The sequence below is a fragment of the Chionomys nivalis genome, chromosome 10, assembly GCF_950005125.1.
Source record: "Chionomys nivalis chromosome 10, mChiNiv1.1, whole genome shotgun sequence".
In the NCBI taxonomy this organism is placed as follows: domain Eukaryota; kingdom Metazoa; phylum Chordata; class Mammalia; order Rodentia; family Cricetidae; genus Chionomys; species Chionomys nivalis.
The window spans coordinates 27990647-28004547 of record NC_080095.1 but is presented as its reverse complement, the minus strand read 5'-3'; the positions used below and the strand labels follow the sequence as shown (position 1 = coordinate 28004547).

General features: G+C 41.8%; 2 protein-coding genes across 4 annotated transcripts in view; both read left to right on the top strand.

The window, feature by feature from the left end:
- Ttc8 (tetratricopeptide repeat domain 8) overlaps positions 1-13901 on the top strand; it is a 55883-nt gene that overhangs the window by 29910 nt on the left and 12072 nt on the right. For all 3 annotated transcript variants that reach the window (XM_057782448.1, XM_057782447.1, XM_057782449.1), the window contains 3 exons: positions 1718-1803; positions 5600-5687; positions 8110-8220. In XM_057782448.1, coding sequence (XP_057638431.1) covers positions 1718-1803; positions 5600-5687; positions 8110-8220 — 285 coding nt within the window. The remainder of the gene's footprint in view (positions 1-1717; positions 1804-5599; positions 5688-8109; positions 8221-13901) is intronic.
- Positions 7562-7880, top strand: LOC130882415 (DNA-directed RNA polymerases I, II, and III subunit RPABC4-like). Its single transcript, XM_057782450.1, has one exon. The coding sequence runs from the start codon at positions 7605-7607 to the stop codon at positions 7779-7781; it is 177 nt and encodes a 58-aa protein (XP_057638433.1). The 5' UTR covers positions 7562-7604; the 3' UTR covers positions 7782-7880.

The following is a 13901-nucleotide window of genomic DNA, read 5'->3' as shown; positions in this document are numbered from 1 at the left end:
AGGGGAAAAAGAAAAATAAGCACATGAAAGTATAATCATATGTGGCTTGTTTTTCATTTCCATAGCATTCAAGTAAAGATTTGATTTTTTAGGTCCATTAGAGGCTCAGCATGGTGACACCATTCCTGGATAAGTAGTTTGCATATTCAGAGGTCTCCCCTGGAGCAAGTGAGATAGAGAACACATGGAAAAGTAATTAATTTTGCAATAGTAGGTTGAGGGGGCTTTTCTGGCATTAATTTCAGAAGAGAGCTGATATTAAAGAGGACAGTAATAGGGGATGCACTTTGAGATAATAGAACTGAAACATCCAAGTGTTCCTTTAATGGAACTTTTGACTCTTATGATTATATTAACACTGACTCCAGAATAAAGCAGTCTCTCTATTGGGAAGACAAATAAGTATTAAAACTCAGAATTCTCATTTAACTGATAATTCCAGTTCTACTCAGTGAATCTTTATAAAACTTTTAGATTTCCGTGAACTTCAAATTTGTGTTAAAACTTACTCCCTTTCTCCTCTGTCAAAAGGTTTTCCACTTCCTCTCTCTAAAAATCCCAATTCTTAATTGGTTGTGTCTGGTCTGACCATGTAAAAACACTAGAAGGAAAAAGCTCCAGAAGATATGGGATTGTGGCAGAGAGGTGATTGTGGCTGAGGACATATGCTTTTATCAAGGACCAGAGTTTAGTTCCTGTTTCCAGCACCCACATCTGGAAGTGCACAACCACCTGTAACTCCAAGTCCTTGGGATCTGATGTCTCTGGTCTCTGCAGGCACTTGCACTCAGACACACACGCACATGCACACACAGAAATTCTTTTAAAAAGATGTCAGATAAGCAATTAAATATGGAGGAAAATGTTGATTACTAGAAGGTAAAGTGACATCAGAGCCTTGAGTTCTGATCATTGAAGGCAGCAGGAACCCAAGTACTGACTTCTTAGCCTCTTCTGTGCCATCCCACGCTCTAAAGCCCCCTTCTTTCTTGTTCTGAAGTCATGTATGCTCCTTAACATGGAAGTTACAGGTACCTGGTACCACACCCAGCTTTTCCTGGGGACTGGGACCTGAGTTCATGTCTCATGCCTGCACAGCAAGCACTTTGCCTGCTGAAGCCCTCGTCCCAGGCCCCAAAGCAAGCCAATGCCTCACTCTTCCTCTGCTGTAGCTAGTGATTATGATTAAACCCAGGGTTGGTCATGCAGATGAGGCAAATACCCTGTTCCTGAGCAATGGCCCCCACTCTTCCAAACCCCTCTTCTGTCTACCTAGTTCATCCTTCTCTTTCTCTACAGCTGTGTTTGAAGTGGGGACTGCCCCTGGACCCACCTTACATACAGAAAGCTTGCCATCACTGAGTTTTGAGGCGTTTTGAATCTTTAGAGAGTAGCTTCAAAGTCGGAACAGTAAAATCCTAGTGTTTTAAATTTCAATTGTGTGCCTTGTATATTAAAATTATATTCTGATTTATTGTACATCTGCTTCCCTTCATCCAATGTCTCCAACTTCTGTGCTGCCAGCCCTCTGGCCTGGAACTGATTATTTAGGGGGAATTTGTGGGGCCATCTGGAAACTTGGGCAACTGGAATTTCTATCTAATTTCTAATACATGTTTTGATTGATGCTAATTATGTGGTTTATTTAATTATTTATCCTCCTGCCTGCTTGCCATTAGAAAAGCATTTTGTAATTGGAAATGAATTGTTTTCAAAGGCTTTGGATTTGGCATCCCTTTCCACAGAGCATTCTCAGTACAAGGACTGGTGGTGGAAAGTCCAGATCGGAAAATGCTACTACAGGTAAAACCTTCCCATCTGTGAAGGCTTTAAAAGTGGAAATATTTTTATGTCATCCAATATGATAGTGAAAAAATAACCAAGTTTCCTCATGAAGCAGTGGCAACTTGGGCTTATTTAAGCAAACGTTTTCTGGACCATCACATGACAGCAGTAAGGACATGTGCCCTGAGAACTTGTCACACAAGGAAGCTGAGGCCAGAGCTCAGTTGTCATTTTCAATCATGAGCTGGTTAGCGACAGACCTGGGACTTCTACCCAGAGTGTTCACTTCATTTTGTCCTCCTGGCTTCAGTTCCTCACTTACACAAATCCTCACATCTGTAGGGCGCCCTGGAGAGCTCGCTTAAGACTCACGGCATCTGGAGTCAGCTGCTCAGCTGACAAAGATTGAGCTTGGGTAGTGTGAAGCAAGTTGTCAAAATTCATAGAGCTAAGAAGTGATATAGCAAGAATTTCAGTTTCATTTACTGGTTCAAAATCTTTTATTAATGCTTTATTTATTTAGTCCAGACAGAATGTGACCATGCAGCCCAGACTGGCTCTCATTTTCCTCCTGCCTCAATCTCTGGAAAGTCAGCATCAGCAGTCTTCCACACTCTGCTCCTGTTTCCATAACCGTTATGGTTTTTCTAGGACCAGAATATTTTTTAAATGTGCTTAATGTTTAGATACATCCAAAAGAAAACAAACTGAGAGGTCAGCAGAGACATTACTAATTCTAGTGCAATCTCACGCTTGCTGCTGGTATTCAGAAAATTTAGAACCTTTGGGGAAAATGGAAAGGAAGAACAGTCATATTTTATAATGGTGAATTGCTTTTTATCAGTAAGAATTAAGATAGGCTTCAGCTGTTGTGAGTGACCATCAGCATTTCTAGACCAGCGCTCTGTGAGGAAAAGGAAGAAGTGGGTGGAAAGCGTGCTTTTGCTATTGTGGAAATTAAGGAGACTTTCGCTTTAGACACCTTGTGTACAGCTCTGAATCATTTTTCCCCACTAATAAATTGAAACATGTTTTGTACGAGCGATAATGTGAGATCATTATAATGTTAAAATTTTATGAGTTTAATTCTTAAAGACAGTTTTAATATCTTGAGCTTTTATACAAAACCTCGAGATGTGGTTGATAATTAAAGAAAAGCATAACTCAGACGCTTGCTACTGCCCATAGGTGATGCCATTTATATGATGAGTCTCCTTTCAGATGAGCGCATTCTATCATGTTACATTATCATATGCATTCAGAGTTCCCTCGTTCACAGTCATCCACTTAGCCAAACACTAATGAGTAACCTCTCTCAGATGGGACCACAAAGATTTATTAGATGTTACTCTCAGATGCTGAGACAGACAACAAATAATTATTATGATGATTCCTATTATTATGGAAGCAAGGGCATGACACACTGGGAACCCAGAGAAAGAGCTTGTGACGTCAACTGTTGAGGTCAGAATTGCTTTACTAGAGGATGTGGCCTGAAGCTGACTTCAGCCTTTGGTCCTGGCCACTACATCCTACTGACCTTACCTCTGCACTCTCAATTTCCTCTCCTACTGCCCAGCCCCACTGCAGTTCCCTAATTCTGGACATTTCGTTTTCACTTACTGCAGTGGTTCTCAACCCTCCTAACACTGTGCCCCTTTGATACAGTCCTTCTGGTTGTGGTGACCCCAACCATCAAATATTTTCATTGCTACTTCATAATCATAATTTTGCTCCTGTTACGAATCACAATGTAAATATCTGATGTGCAGAATATGTGTGTGGTGTGTGACCCTGTGAAAGGGTCATTTGACCTCCAAAGGGGTTGTGACCCACAGGCTGAAAAGCACTTCCTTCCTGCGTAGGGTGAGGGGAATCGCACAGACAGCTGCTGCTGGGCTCCTTGATGACTCCAGTTAGTGCAGTCTAGTGCTGTTCCTGTCTGTCTGCTTTCTCATGTCTCTCACTGCTTGCATTGTTATGTCCTTCTCAGTTAAATGAACCCCTCAGTCTGTCCCTACATGCCATCCACTTTCCTGTCTGTGTGCGTATGTCATATTGCTTCCCCCCCAGAAATGCACGCCAGCACACACCCAACAGTTGAGTCCTCATCCACTATTCTCTTGGCCATCTAAGTCAGTGAACACATTTAGCCCTTTTCTGTCACGACATTAAGGGCATGCTTGTTATCCTCTTCATTTTCGTCTCTTTAACATCGTGAAATGTGGTACGGTGGTGCTTCACAGCTGTGTGAGGTTCATTTGCAGGGAAACGGTTGGCAGTGGTAGGGCACTGTCTCTCTGGGCTCTGACATTGGCCCGAGCTTATGAGCCTGACTGCTGTGTCTTCATTCATTCATTCATTCATTCATTCATTCATTTATTTATTTATATGTGTCTAAATGTGTTTCTTGAAAGTGTGTGTGTGGGGGGGGAATAGAGAGAAAGAGAGAGGATGTGTGCATATGTGGAAGCCAGAGGTCCTCTTCAGGTGTCGTTCCTTAGGTGCCTTACACCTTTTTCTCACATGTTCTCTTTGTCTGAGGTTGGCCAGTTGGGCCAGGCTGATTGTCCAGTAAGGTCCAGTGATCTCCCTGCTTGTCTCTGCCTCCCCAGCATTGGAATTACATGTGCATGTCACTAGGCCCAGACCCAGATTGTATATAGTTTGGGGGATTGAACTCTGGTCCCCATGCTCTATTTCAAGTACTTTATCAACTGAGCAATTTCCCCATTCCTTAGATATCTTTGAATATGCTGTACTCTGTTCTTTTTTCAATAATTCGTGTGACAAATTCATTTTATTGTTTATTATTTCTATTTCTCAGAACTTTGGGTTCTTTGATAATATTTTATACATAGTCTGTGAAGAGGAAGGGACCTCTGCCTCCTTACATGCCCTCTAACTTTACACTAATCTGTTGAAGTCACCTTACATCACTTTAATCCCATCTTCCAGCAGCTGCTAGTATGTCAGCTACAGCAATGCTTGAAGTCTAGATCATGAAAAAAATGACCAAAGCTATTCTTTCCAGACTGCATGTGAAATTAGCACCATAGATCATATTGTAAATAATTCTTAGTTTATTTTACAGAAAAAGCCTATCGAAGTAGCTCATAGATTGCTAAGAGTGAATAGTTATCAGAAAGCAGAACAAGTCTACTCAGGACAAGCTGAATGAAAGTCATATGTGCTTTGGTGAATGTCCTGGTAGTAACCATGCTTCCTGGGCCACAGGGGTGACATTGACATCAAAACAATCACTTAAGCAAGGATCAAGTTTCAGATTCACAGAGGAGCTGACACTAAGGGCAGAGGAAAGCAAGATCTGTAGAAAAGCGATGCTATAGCTGTAGGATGCACCTGGCGATTGTTGCTTTCATTAAGAGAGTATAGGATAACTAAAGGGGGCGGGCTTGTCTTAGGGAAGGAGATGTTTTCAAAGAAGCACTGTCCTTTAGCTCTCCAGCGAAGTGGCAGCTCCACAGTCATCCAGGTCACTTGCCATATGTGCAGCTGATCATAAGCTCTCGCAGTGGTGACCTGATGTGACCCCGTTAGAGACAGCTTGTGGTCCTGCTGCAACATGCTTGTAGTCTTTATACCATCCAAGGCTTAGATAGCTCATGACTCTGGGAGACAGGTGGCTTCTTGCTGGCTTTTGTTAGCATACCTGTTACTGTCTGTGTGCCCAGCATCACCTGCTTTGGTATATGCTTGTTCTAGGGTGAGATGTATCTGTTCATATCCTCAGGGTTTGAAAAACAATGATTTTCCAATTGCATGTCTGATTTTTTTAAATGGCTGTTTCTAGGTTAGGAATGTACCGTGAAGCAGAGAAGCAGTTTAAGTCAGCCCTGAAGCAGCAGGAAATGGTAGACACATTTCTCTATCTGGCGAAAGTAAGTAAATATTCTTAACTTGAGTGAAAACTGTCTACTTAGGGTGCTGGCCACTGAATGGGATAAAGTTGCCAGTTCCTTCTGGAATATTTGGCAAGTTAATATGTTCAGACTTATTTTTTATAGCAAGTTAAAAATAGCATATGGAGGGTACCCACGGCACAAGGAGTTGATGGCTGTGGAAAAAAAAGAAAATCCCTTTGACAGATTGTTTTTTAGGACAGAAGGAAACACCATAGACTCACCACCCTGTAGGTAACAAAAAGGCATTTTCTGCAATCTGTTTTGTCGCAAACCTGAGCAGGTTGTATAAAACAAGCCCCTTTGTTTTCAAAACAAGATTTCACTGTATAGTCCAGATAGACTTTGAATTCACCATTCTCCTGCCTCAGCTTTTTGGGTAGCTGAGATTCCAGGCCTATGCTAGCAAACCCTGCTCTAAGAACAGGGACCGTTTCGTAGATTGCTTTATAGGACATAAGTTACTCAGCTCTGAGCACGATTCAGTATAGGATATTGTAGCAGGCTTGTTAGTAAAGACAGGTTAATTTAATCTATAAAGTAACTCTACAAGGTAGGTTTTATACTTGGCTTTTGCTGCTAAGGAAAATGAGACTGCAGGAGGTCAAATTTTCAGCATCACGGAGCTGAGAGCAGCAAGCTCAAGTCCACTGTGCTGTATGATGTGACTGTAGCTCCAGGACCTGGGCCACCTAGAATTTTCAGTGCAGACTGAACATCCTAATCTGGAGTGCTCCCAAATATGAAATGTACTGAATGCCACCGTATGATTGCCACAAGTGGAAACACTGGTGCGATAAAATTATTGTGTAAAACTGCCTTACATGTACATGGAAAAATACCAGTGAAACGGCTGGAGATGGCTCAGCAGTTAAAGCATTTGTTGCTCCTCCAGAGGATCCAGCTTGATTTCCAGCACCCACATCGTGGCTCACAACCATCTGAACTCCAGTTCCAAGAGATCTGACACCCTCTTCTGGCCTCCAAGGGGTCTAGGCACACAAATGGTGCACAAACATACATGCAGACAAAACACCTATACACAAAGTAAAAATGAAAACATTTTTAAAAAATCAATGAATTTCACGTTTAGACTTGTGCTCCGCAATACCCCCAGAATACCCCAAAATCAGAAATTGAGAATACTTCTGTGGTAAAACATTTCTGAGAAGGGAAGCTCTACTTATATTGGGATAAAGTCATCGCCTGAGCCTCATCAAGGCCTCTTTGAATGAAAACACTTGATGAAGTGGTAGGTATTACGTTATTGTGGTCATCTGTGGAAAAGTTTCCAAGTTAAGAAGTGTGCTGTGTGCAGGAAAAGAGCAGGGAAGGAAAGAAAAGGGCTGTGAACTGCTGTCTTCTAGACGAAACACAGACGTTGCAATCATGATCTCATAGCAGTTAGAATTGCTTGCATGAGCCTAAGCCTAAAATCAGTCCGTTACAGCTGAACAAAGGACTTGTAAGACCACATTCCATCCCGCTGAACTTTTGGCTACCGGTATATTGTAGGTGAAGGACAGTCATTGTCTTCAGTTGTGTATCCACTGGTGAGCCCACCAGGCTCCCGTGGGTAGCTTGAAACCCATAGTCATGCACATTACCCTGGTTGAAATTAGTGAGTCAAGAGACAAACCAAAAAGATGTGAATATCAGAAAGACTCATAGGGAGTGGAGGGTTGATGTGGGCAGCGGAAAGATGCTCCCCTGGCCCTTTCTCGTTTATGTATTACCCAGTCTTTGTGACAAGAATATCCCTACAGTAAACATTTCTTGGGGTGATGAATTTTATGTACAATATGCAGATATACTGTAAAGTCATTATTAGAATCTAATTATGTGGAGAAAGGTTTTGCATGCACAGAGCTTGTTTGAGCTGCCGAGGCACTAACAATGGATACCCAGAAAGACGTCCAACCCCCAAAGCAGCAGCCGATGATATATATTTGTGGAGAGAGTCACACCGAAAATGAAATAAAGTCCAGAGATCCAATCAGATGCAGAGAATGTGGATACAGAATAATGTACAAGAAAAGGACTAAAAGATTGGTGGTTTTCGATGCTCGGTGAAAACGTGAAATTCAGGAGTGTCTTCGTCAAACATTTGCCCCACTGATGCTTCTCTGTGTAGCTTTACGACTACAGCCGTGTACCTATGGTTTCACTTTAGAAATGTGATTGTATTTTAATACTTGTATAAAGGAAGTTTTGGTTTAGCATAAAAAAAAAAGAATCTAATTATGTCCATGAAAATTCATTAATTTCTGGGAGAAAATTTGTTTTTAACCAATAATTAAAACTTGTTATATAAATGTTATTATTTTAAAAACCAGTAAAGTAATCTTATTGAAATAAATCTTGCTTAAAGTAATCTTATTGAAATATATCTTGCTTTTAGGTTTATATCATATTGGATCAACCCGTGACTGCTTTAAATCTGTTCAAACAAGGCTTAGATAAATTTCCAGGCGAGGTGACCCTGCTTTGTGGAATTGCCAGGATCTATGAGGTAAGGTTCACGTTATTTTTAAGGCTGGTATAAAATTGAGGTTGTGTGCTACTTTAAAAAGCTCATAGGCCCTTGGGGTCCTAGTAGGGAGCAGTTTATAAAATTAAGATCGTTGACTGTGATTTAGCAGTATAAGGAGAGATTTTGCTGTGTGTCTTTAATTCAGCTAGATTTTTATAATGAAGTATTTTAAACACCCAGAGGTCAATGATACAAGACAGGAATTTAACTTATTTTTCCTGCATGGGTAGCCTGTTATCTTTTTTAAAAAAATATTTATTTATTATGTATACAATATTCTGGTGCCAGAAGAGAGCACCAGACCTCATTACAGATGGTTGTGAGCCACCATGTGGTTGCTGGGAATTGAACTCAGGACCTTTGGAAGAGCAGGCAATGCTCTTAACCGCTGAGCCATCTCTGCAGCCCCCGGGTAGCCTGTTATCTCAGCACACTTAATCCTTTCTCAAGATCTGTAACACCAGCTATGTGGGGGTTTTGTTTGTTTGCTTGCTTTCCCCATTTCTGGTAGACATGCCTGAGCCTTCTATCTGTTTCATTGGTCTGTTTGCCCAGCCTCTTACCAAGCTCATTCTAATTACATTTCTGTAGTTTTCTAATGGTAGCGGGTAGGTTTGCCTTCACAGTTTGGACTCTTATTCTTATACAGTTTTAGAAAAATGTTCTCAGATTCAGCAGAAAAGTTTCATTAACTTCTCTTTCCTGTTAATTATTATAGCATTACAATGATCCTGAGGATAGACTAGGTAATCCTACCCCCTGGTTTTTCTCTTTTACAACTGAAAATTTATCTCTCTGCTCTTCCATATTGATTTTAAGACTGGTGCCTTGAGAGATATATTTCTTTTTAGCCTTGCAGGCATAATGACTTAGATTGACAGGGTGGGTGAGTAGGTTGCCTTTCTTTCCATTCTCAAGTATGACATAACTCTGTAGTTGCGTCATTCATTTTTTGTCCTTCAGTGAATGTTTTGTGATCATTCCCAGAAAAGTTGTCAGGGGTGTCACCAAGCCATGCTAAAATTGAGTCCTTTCGTTAAGACTCCCAAAACACAGCATAAAACATCCAGCAAGGAACATTGTGTGGAAAAAGACCCAAAACAAATTCAAAAGTAAAGGGAAAAGGCTCGCGGGCAAAGTTCAGAGGAAGCAAGGGATAAGCTTCCAAAAGATCTCGGTTAGTGCAGTGTTAATTGACACTACCAACATCTACTTATCCCATCTAGGGAACCGGTGACAGACAAAAGTGCAGACACCACTGAAGTCCACATCAGGGGACCAGTGATTTTGGGGTGGGCGTGGGGGGGTGTTACTTACAGGAGTATAGATGAAGGGTTACTTACAGGAACAGAAATAACTCATAGACAGTTGCATCACCAAAGCCCATCCCAGCATGGGTGACAACTCACAAAAGCTGGAAACCCGGAGCATACTGCCAGCTCACAGGTTGGAGACTTGTCTGTTTCAGGCAGTGCAAGTGGTCTGTGCTTTTCCGTGTAGGTCTGCTGATCTTTGCTTCTCTTACGCAGCTGAACTGGTTGGTTCCTGCTTCCCCCAGGGGGGTTGGCTGGTTCATCTTGTCTGAGCCTCTCCTAGGCAGCTCAGCTTTTCTGACAGTGCTTCTCTTGACAGTGGATATATGCTTGGGGAAAGGGGAACCCAGTGCATCTGGTCAGTTTCAGGGACTTCCTGAGGCATTTGAGTTGTTCACTTTTTGAGCTTAATAGCGTCCCTGCAGGATGGAATGTTTCAGCCCTGTGCAGAAGAACACCCTTTTAATGCACGTCTCTGCAGGGTAGTCACAACATGGAGTCACAAGGAGCACACTTAATTCTTCCAGCAACAAGTTGTGACAACTCCTGCAGAGTGTTGCCTGCCAGGAGTCTCACTAGAGACTGTGTGTGGACACCATATGCCTATCATGTACCAGAGCTAGCATGTAATAGCACAAAACACACGGTACCAATAGTGTCGCATTAGCAAGGCTCTTGTCATCTGGCGAAAGTTTGTATGAGAGCAGGAATCAGCTGAGTTTCCCAGTGCATACCTTCCTAAGAATAGCAACCTCAGGTCTTCTGTTAACTCTTCCATGCACACGTGGTATAACATGAATGGATGTACTACTATGAATGAATGTATTAGTATGAATGAAATGTTGTAATTTCTATTTGATGATGGTGGATAGAAATGCATTATTTTTAAAAGTCAGTTTGATATTTGCCATCTCTCAGACCCTTTGTCCTTCCTTTTAATAGAAGATTTAGCTGTCAGCATCTTTAATTATGACTGCTTTTCAGAAGAATTCCATCTATTCCTGTCTGATGCAGTCACTGTTGCTAAGGCTGGGACAGGCCAAGGCTCTGAACAGATTCCCTGACTGGCCTTCAACTTGCCATCCTCCTGCCCCCATCTCTGGAGTGCTGGGGTTGCCCTTGTGCACCACAACACCCAGTGGTCGTATAGATAACAGTCTTTTATTGGCTACCTTCTCCCTTCTCTCCTGGGCGGAGTTGGCAGCAGGAAGAGGAGAGTGGCCTACTTGCAAGGACACCGTAGAGTCCCCCTCATCCTCCACCCCGCCTTTGCAGTTAATTTCCTTTCTGCCAAAGCTTACCAGCCAGAGCCAGATTTCTGGAGGATTCCTTTGCTCTTGTGTGATGGTGGTTTGGAGGATAATTAGCTAAGTCCTTAGTTTGCAGTCACACTGTATTTGCCTCTGAGGACTTTGCTTTCCTCTAGGGTTTCCCCTGTAGTGTTCTTTCCTTACCTCTGCGTTCATTCTGTCATGGTCTGCGTGTTTCCTGCTTTACAGTGAGCATGCATAATCTCTGCTTCCTTGCATTTCTTACAGACGCTTGCTTACAGACGCTTGGCAAAGACGCTTATTAAATTTTTGATGCTTTTGAAATTTTTTGAGGCATTTTAGTAGAAAGGCCCTCATTTTAACTATTCTTTGCCAAAAAATGTCTGAAATTAGAAACCTAATCCTGGAAATGTTATTCTAGTGACCTTTCAACTTTATTGTGTGTGGAAATTGCCTCAGGCATGTGTAAGAAGTATGGCCCATCAATCTCTGTCGCAGGCCTTTGTATTTTGAATGTGCTCCTTTGCTATTCTGAGCAAAACCACTGCAGAATTCACATCCTTGAGCTATTTGCAATTTTACTTCAAATAATTCAGCTGTAAGTATAGTTCATATTTCATGGATTGGTTCAGAAATAACCACTTTAAAAATCACTTAAACTAATATCAAGTTTATTGCACACTTGAGGCAATATTTACATACAAGGAAATGTTATTTTAAATATATGCTGTTAAGATCTATTCTTGAACTATTATGATTTAACCAGTTCTGATGCAGGAATAAGTTTAAGGACCAAATGAGACTCCACGTGAAAATTTAGGATGTGACAAAGATTGAGTTACTGGATATTAATTAAATATTTTAAAGTTAGAGCAAATGAACAAATGTTTCATGTATTAAAACAATGATTTCAGCCAGATTTAAGCTGTGTGTGTGTGTATACATGTATGTGTACTATGAGGCCAGAGGTCACCTTGGTGTGAGGCCGTAGGAGCCATCTCACTTGTTTCTGAAACTGGGGCTCATCAATTAGTGGAGCCTGGCTAGTTGCTGCCTGGCTGGCCCACAGGCCCCAGGACTCCCCTTGCCAGCACTGAAATAACCTACGAATCACCACAGCTGGCTTTTTAGTGTGGTTTCTGAGCCTTGAACTCAGGTCCTCAGTGTTTCTGAGACAAGAACTTTACTGACTGAGCCATGTCCCTAGCTCGCAGATTTAAACTTTTAAAAAAGAGTTAAAACTTCAAAACATGAAACTATTCTGTTAAATATCCTGATGAAAACAACTTAGGGAAGAAATGGTATATTCAGCTTACAATTTTAGATTAAAACCCATCACCGAGGGAGAAGTCCAGGCAAAAACTTAAGCAGCTAGTCACATCTCACTTCTAGTTAAGAGCAAAGAGAGAACAAGCACACCTAGCTTGCTCTCAACAAGCTTTCTCTTTTCATACTGTTTAGAACACCATGCCTAGGGAATGGTGAGCCCCATGATGTGTTGGATCTTCCCTATAGCAATAGTCAACACAGCCCCCACAGACATCACACAGGCTAACCTGGTCTAATAGTCAACACAGCCCCCACAGACATCACACAGGCTAACCTGGTCTAGTAGTCAATACAGCCCCCACAGACATCCCATAGGCTAACCTGGTCTAGATGAGTCTTCATTAAGACTCTCCTCCTGGGTGATTCTTGGTTGTATCAAGTTGAGAGTTAAAACCATCCAGCAAAGAAACCATGAACATTTAAAAAACAAAACAAAACCATAAGCAGATTATTTGTATAAATTAGAATAAGGAAAATCTTTTCTATTTATTCAGTTATTTTTTTGTGTATGGTGGTTTTACCTGGATGTAAGTCTGTGCATCACAGTGCATGCTTGGTGCCTGTGGCCAGAAGAGGGCTTTAGATCCTTTTGTGAGCCACCATGTGGGTGCTGGGAATGGAACTCAGGGCCTCTGGAAAAGCATCCAGTGCTCTTAACCACTGAACCATCTGTCTTCTACCTGATGAAAAGCTTTTTATCCAAAGCTAAGTAATAAAGGCATAACAGGAAAGACTGATGTGTGAGAACTTTCAGTCCCTACGTAGATGTCCTATATCCCAAAGCCATGCACAGCGGTGCACACCTTTAATCCCAGCACTGGGGAGGGAGAGGCAGGCAGAACCCTATGAGCTCAAAAAATAATCCTATGTAGAAAAAAATTAAATAAAATCAAACTTAAAAGGTTAGGATATCACCCAGTGAAAATGCCTGTTGTGCCTGAGGAAGATGGCAGGTGACTATCTGGTAGGTGTGGTGGCCGTGCCAGATGCCACCTCTGGATCTTGGGTTCAGCAACCTCTGAAACATAGCTGAACACTTCTCTGTTCATTATAGATTATTCTCCCTGTGCTATTCTGCAACAGCAGCACAGAATGCCAGTGATAGAAGGCAAAAGGCAGGCTAGCTAAGAAAATAGACACAGGACACACATTGGCAACTCACAGAAAAAGCAAATGTGATGTCTCATATGTTAAGTGCCTCATCTCTGTCAGAATTAAAGAGTTAAAAGCTAAACCAGCCATAGGCCACTTCCCAGTTGATTAGACTGGCAGAGGTGAAAAAGTTCCACAGAACCTAGGCTCTCAAGGGTGTGAAGAAACAAATTCCATGTGTAAGCACTGTTGACAGTTGATACGTGGTTGATGCAGCCCACCCGGAAGCTTTTATAGTCATCAAGGAGAGGTCAAACCAGGTTCTTTGGGGGCACTTTTGCTTTCGGAATTTCCCTCTAGTAGAGTGTGCAGAGATGTTTTATATCTTGTTCTTTTGATTAAAAGATGTAAAGAAACCAAGGTTCACTGAAAAGGAACTGGGTAGTTTATGAGAATGTGACATGTTTTGGTCAGAAAATATGAACACACAATGGGCTGGTGTGATAACTCAGTTAAGAATGTGCTTGCCTGGCAAACCTGACAGACGTCTCAAGGTCAGTCCTCAGAACCCACAGAAAAAAGGCCAAATGTGGTGGTGTGCACGTGTAACCCCAGCAATGGGAAGGTTGTGACAGGAAGATTCCTGGAACCCAAT

Excerpts from the sequence above, each read along its gene's own strand:
- LOC130882415 (XM_057782450.1), top strand. The coding sequence starts at position 7,605 with ATGGATACCCAGAAAGACGTCCAACCCCCAAAGCAGCAGCCGATGATA.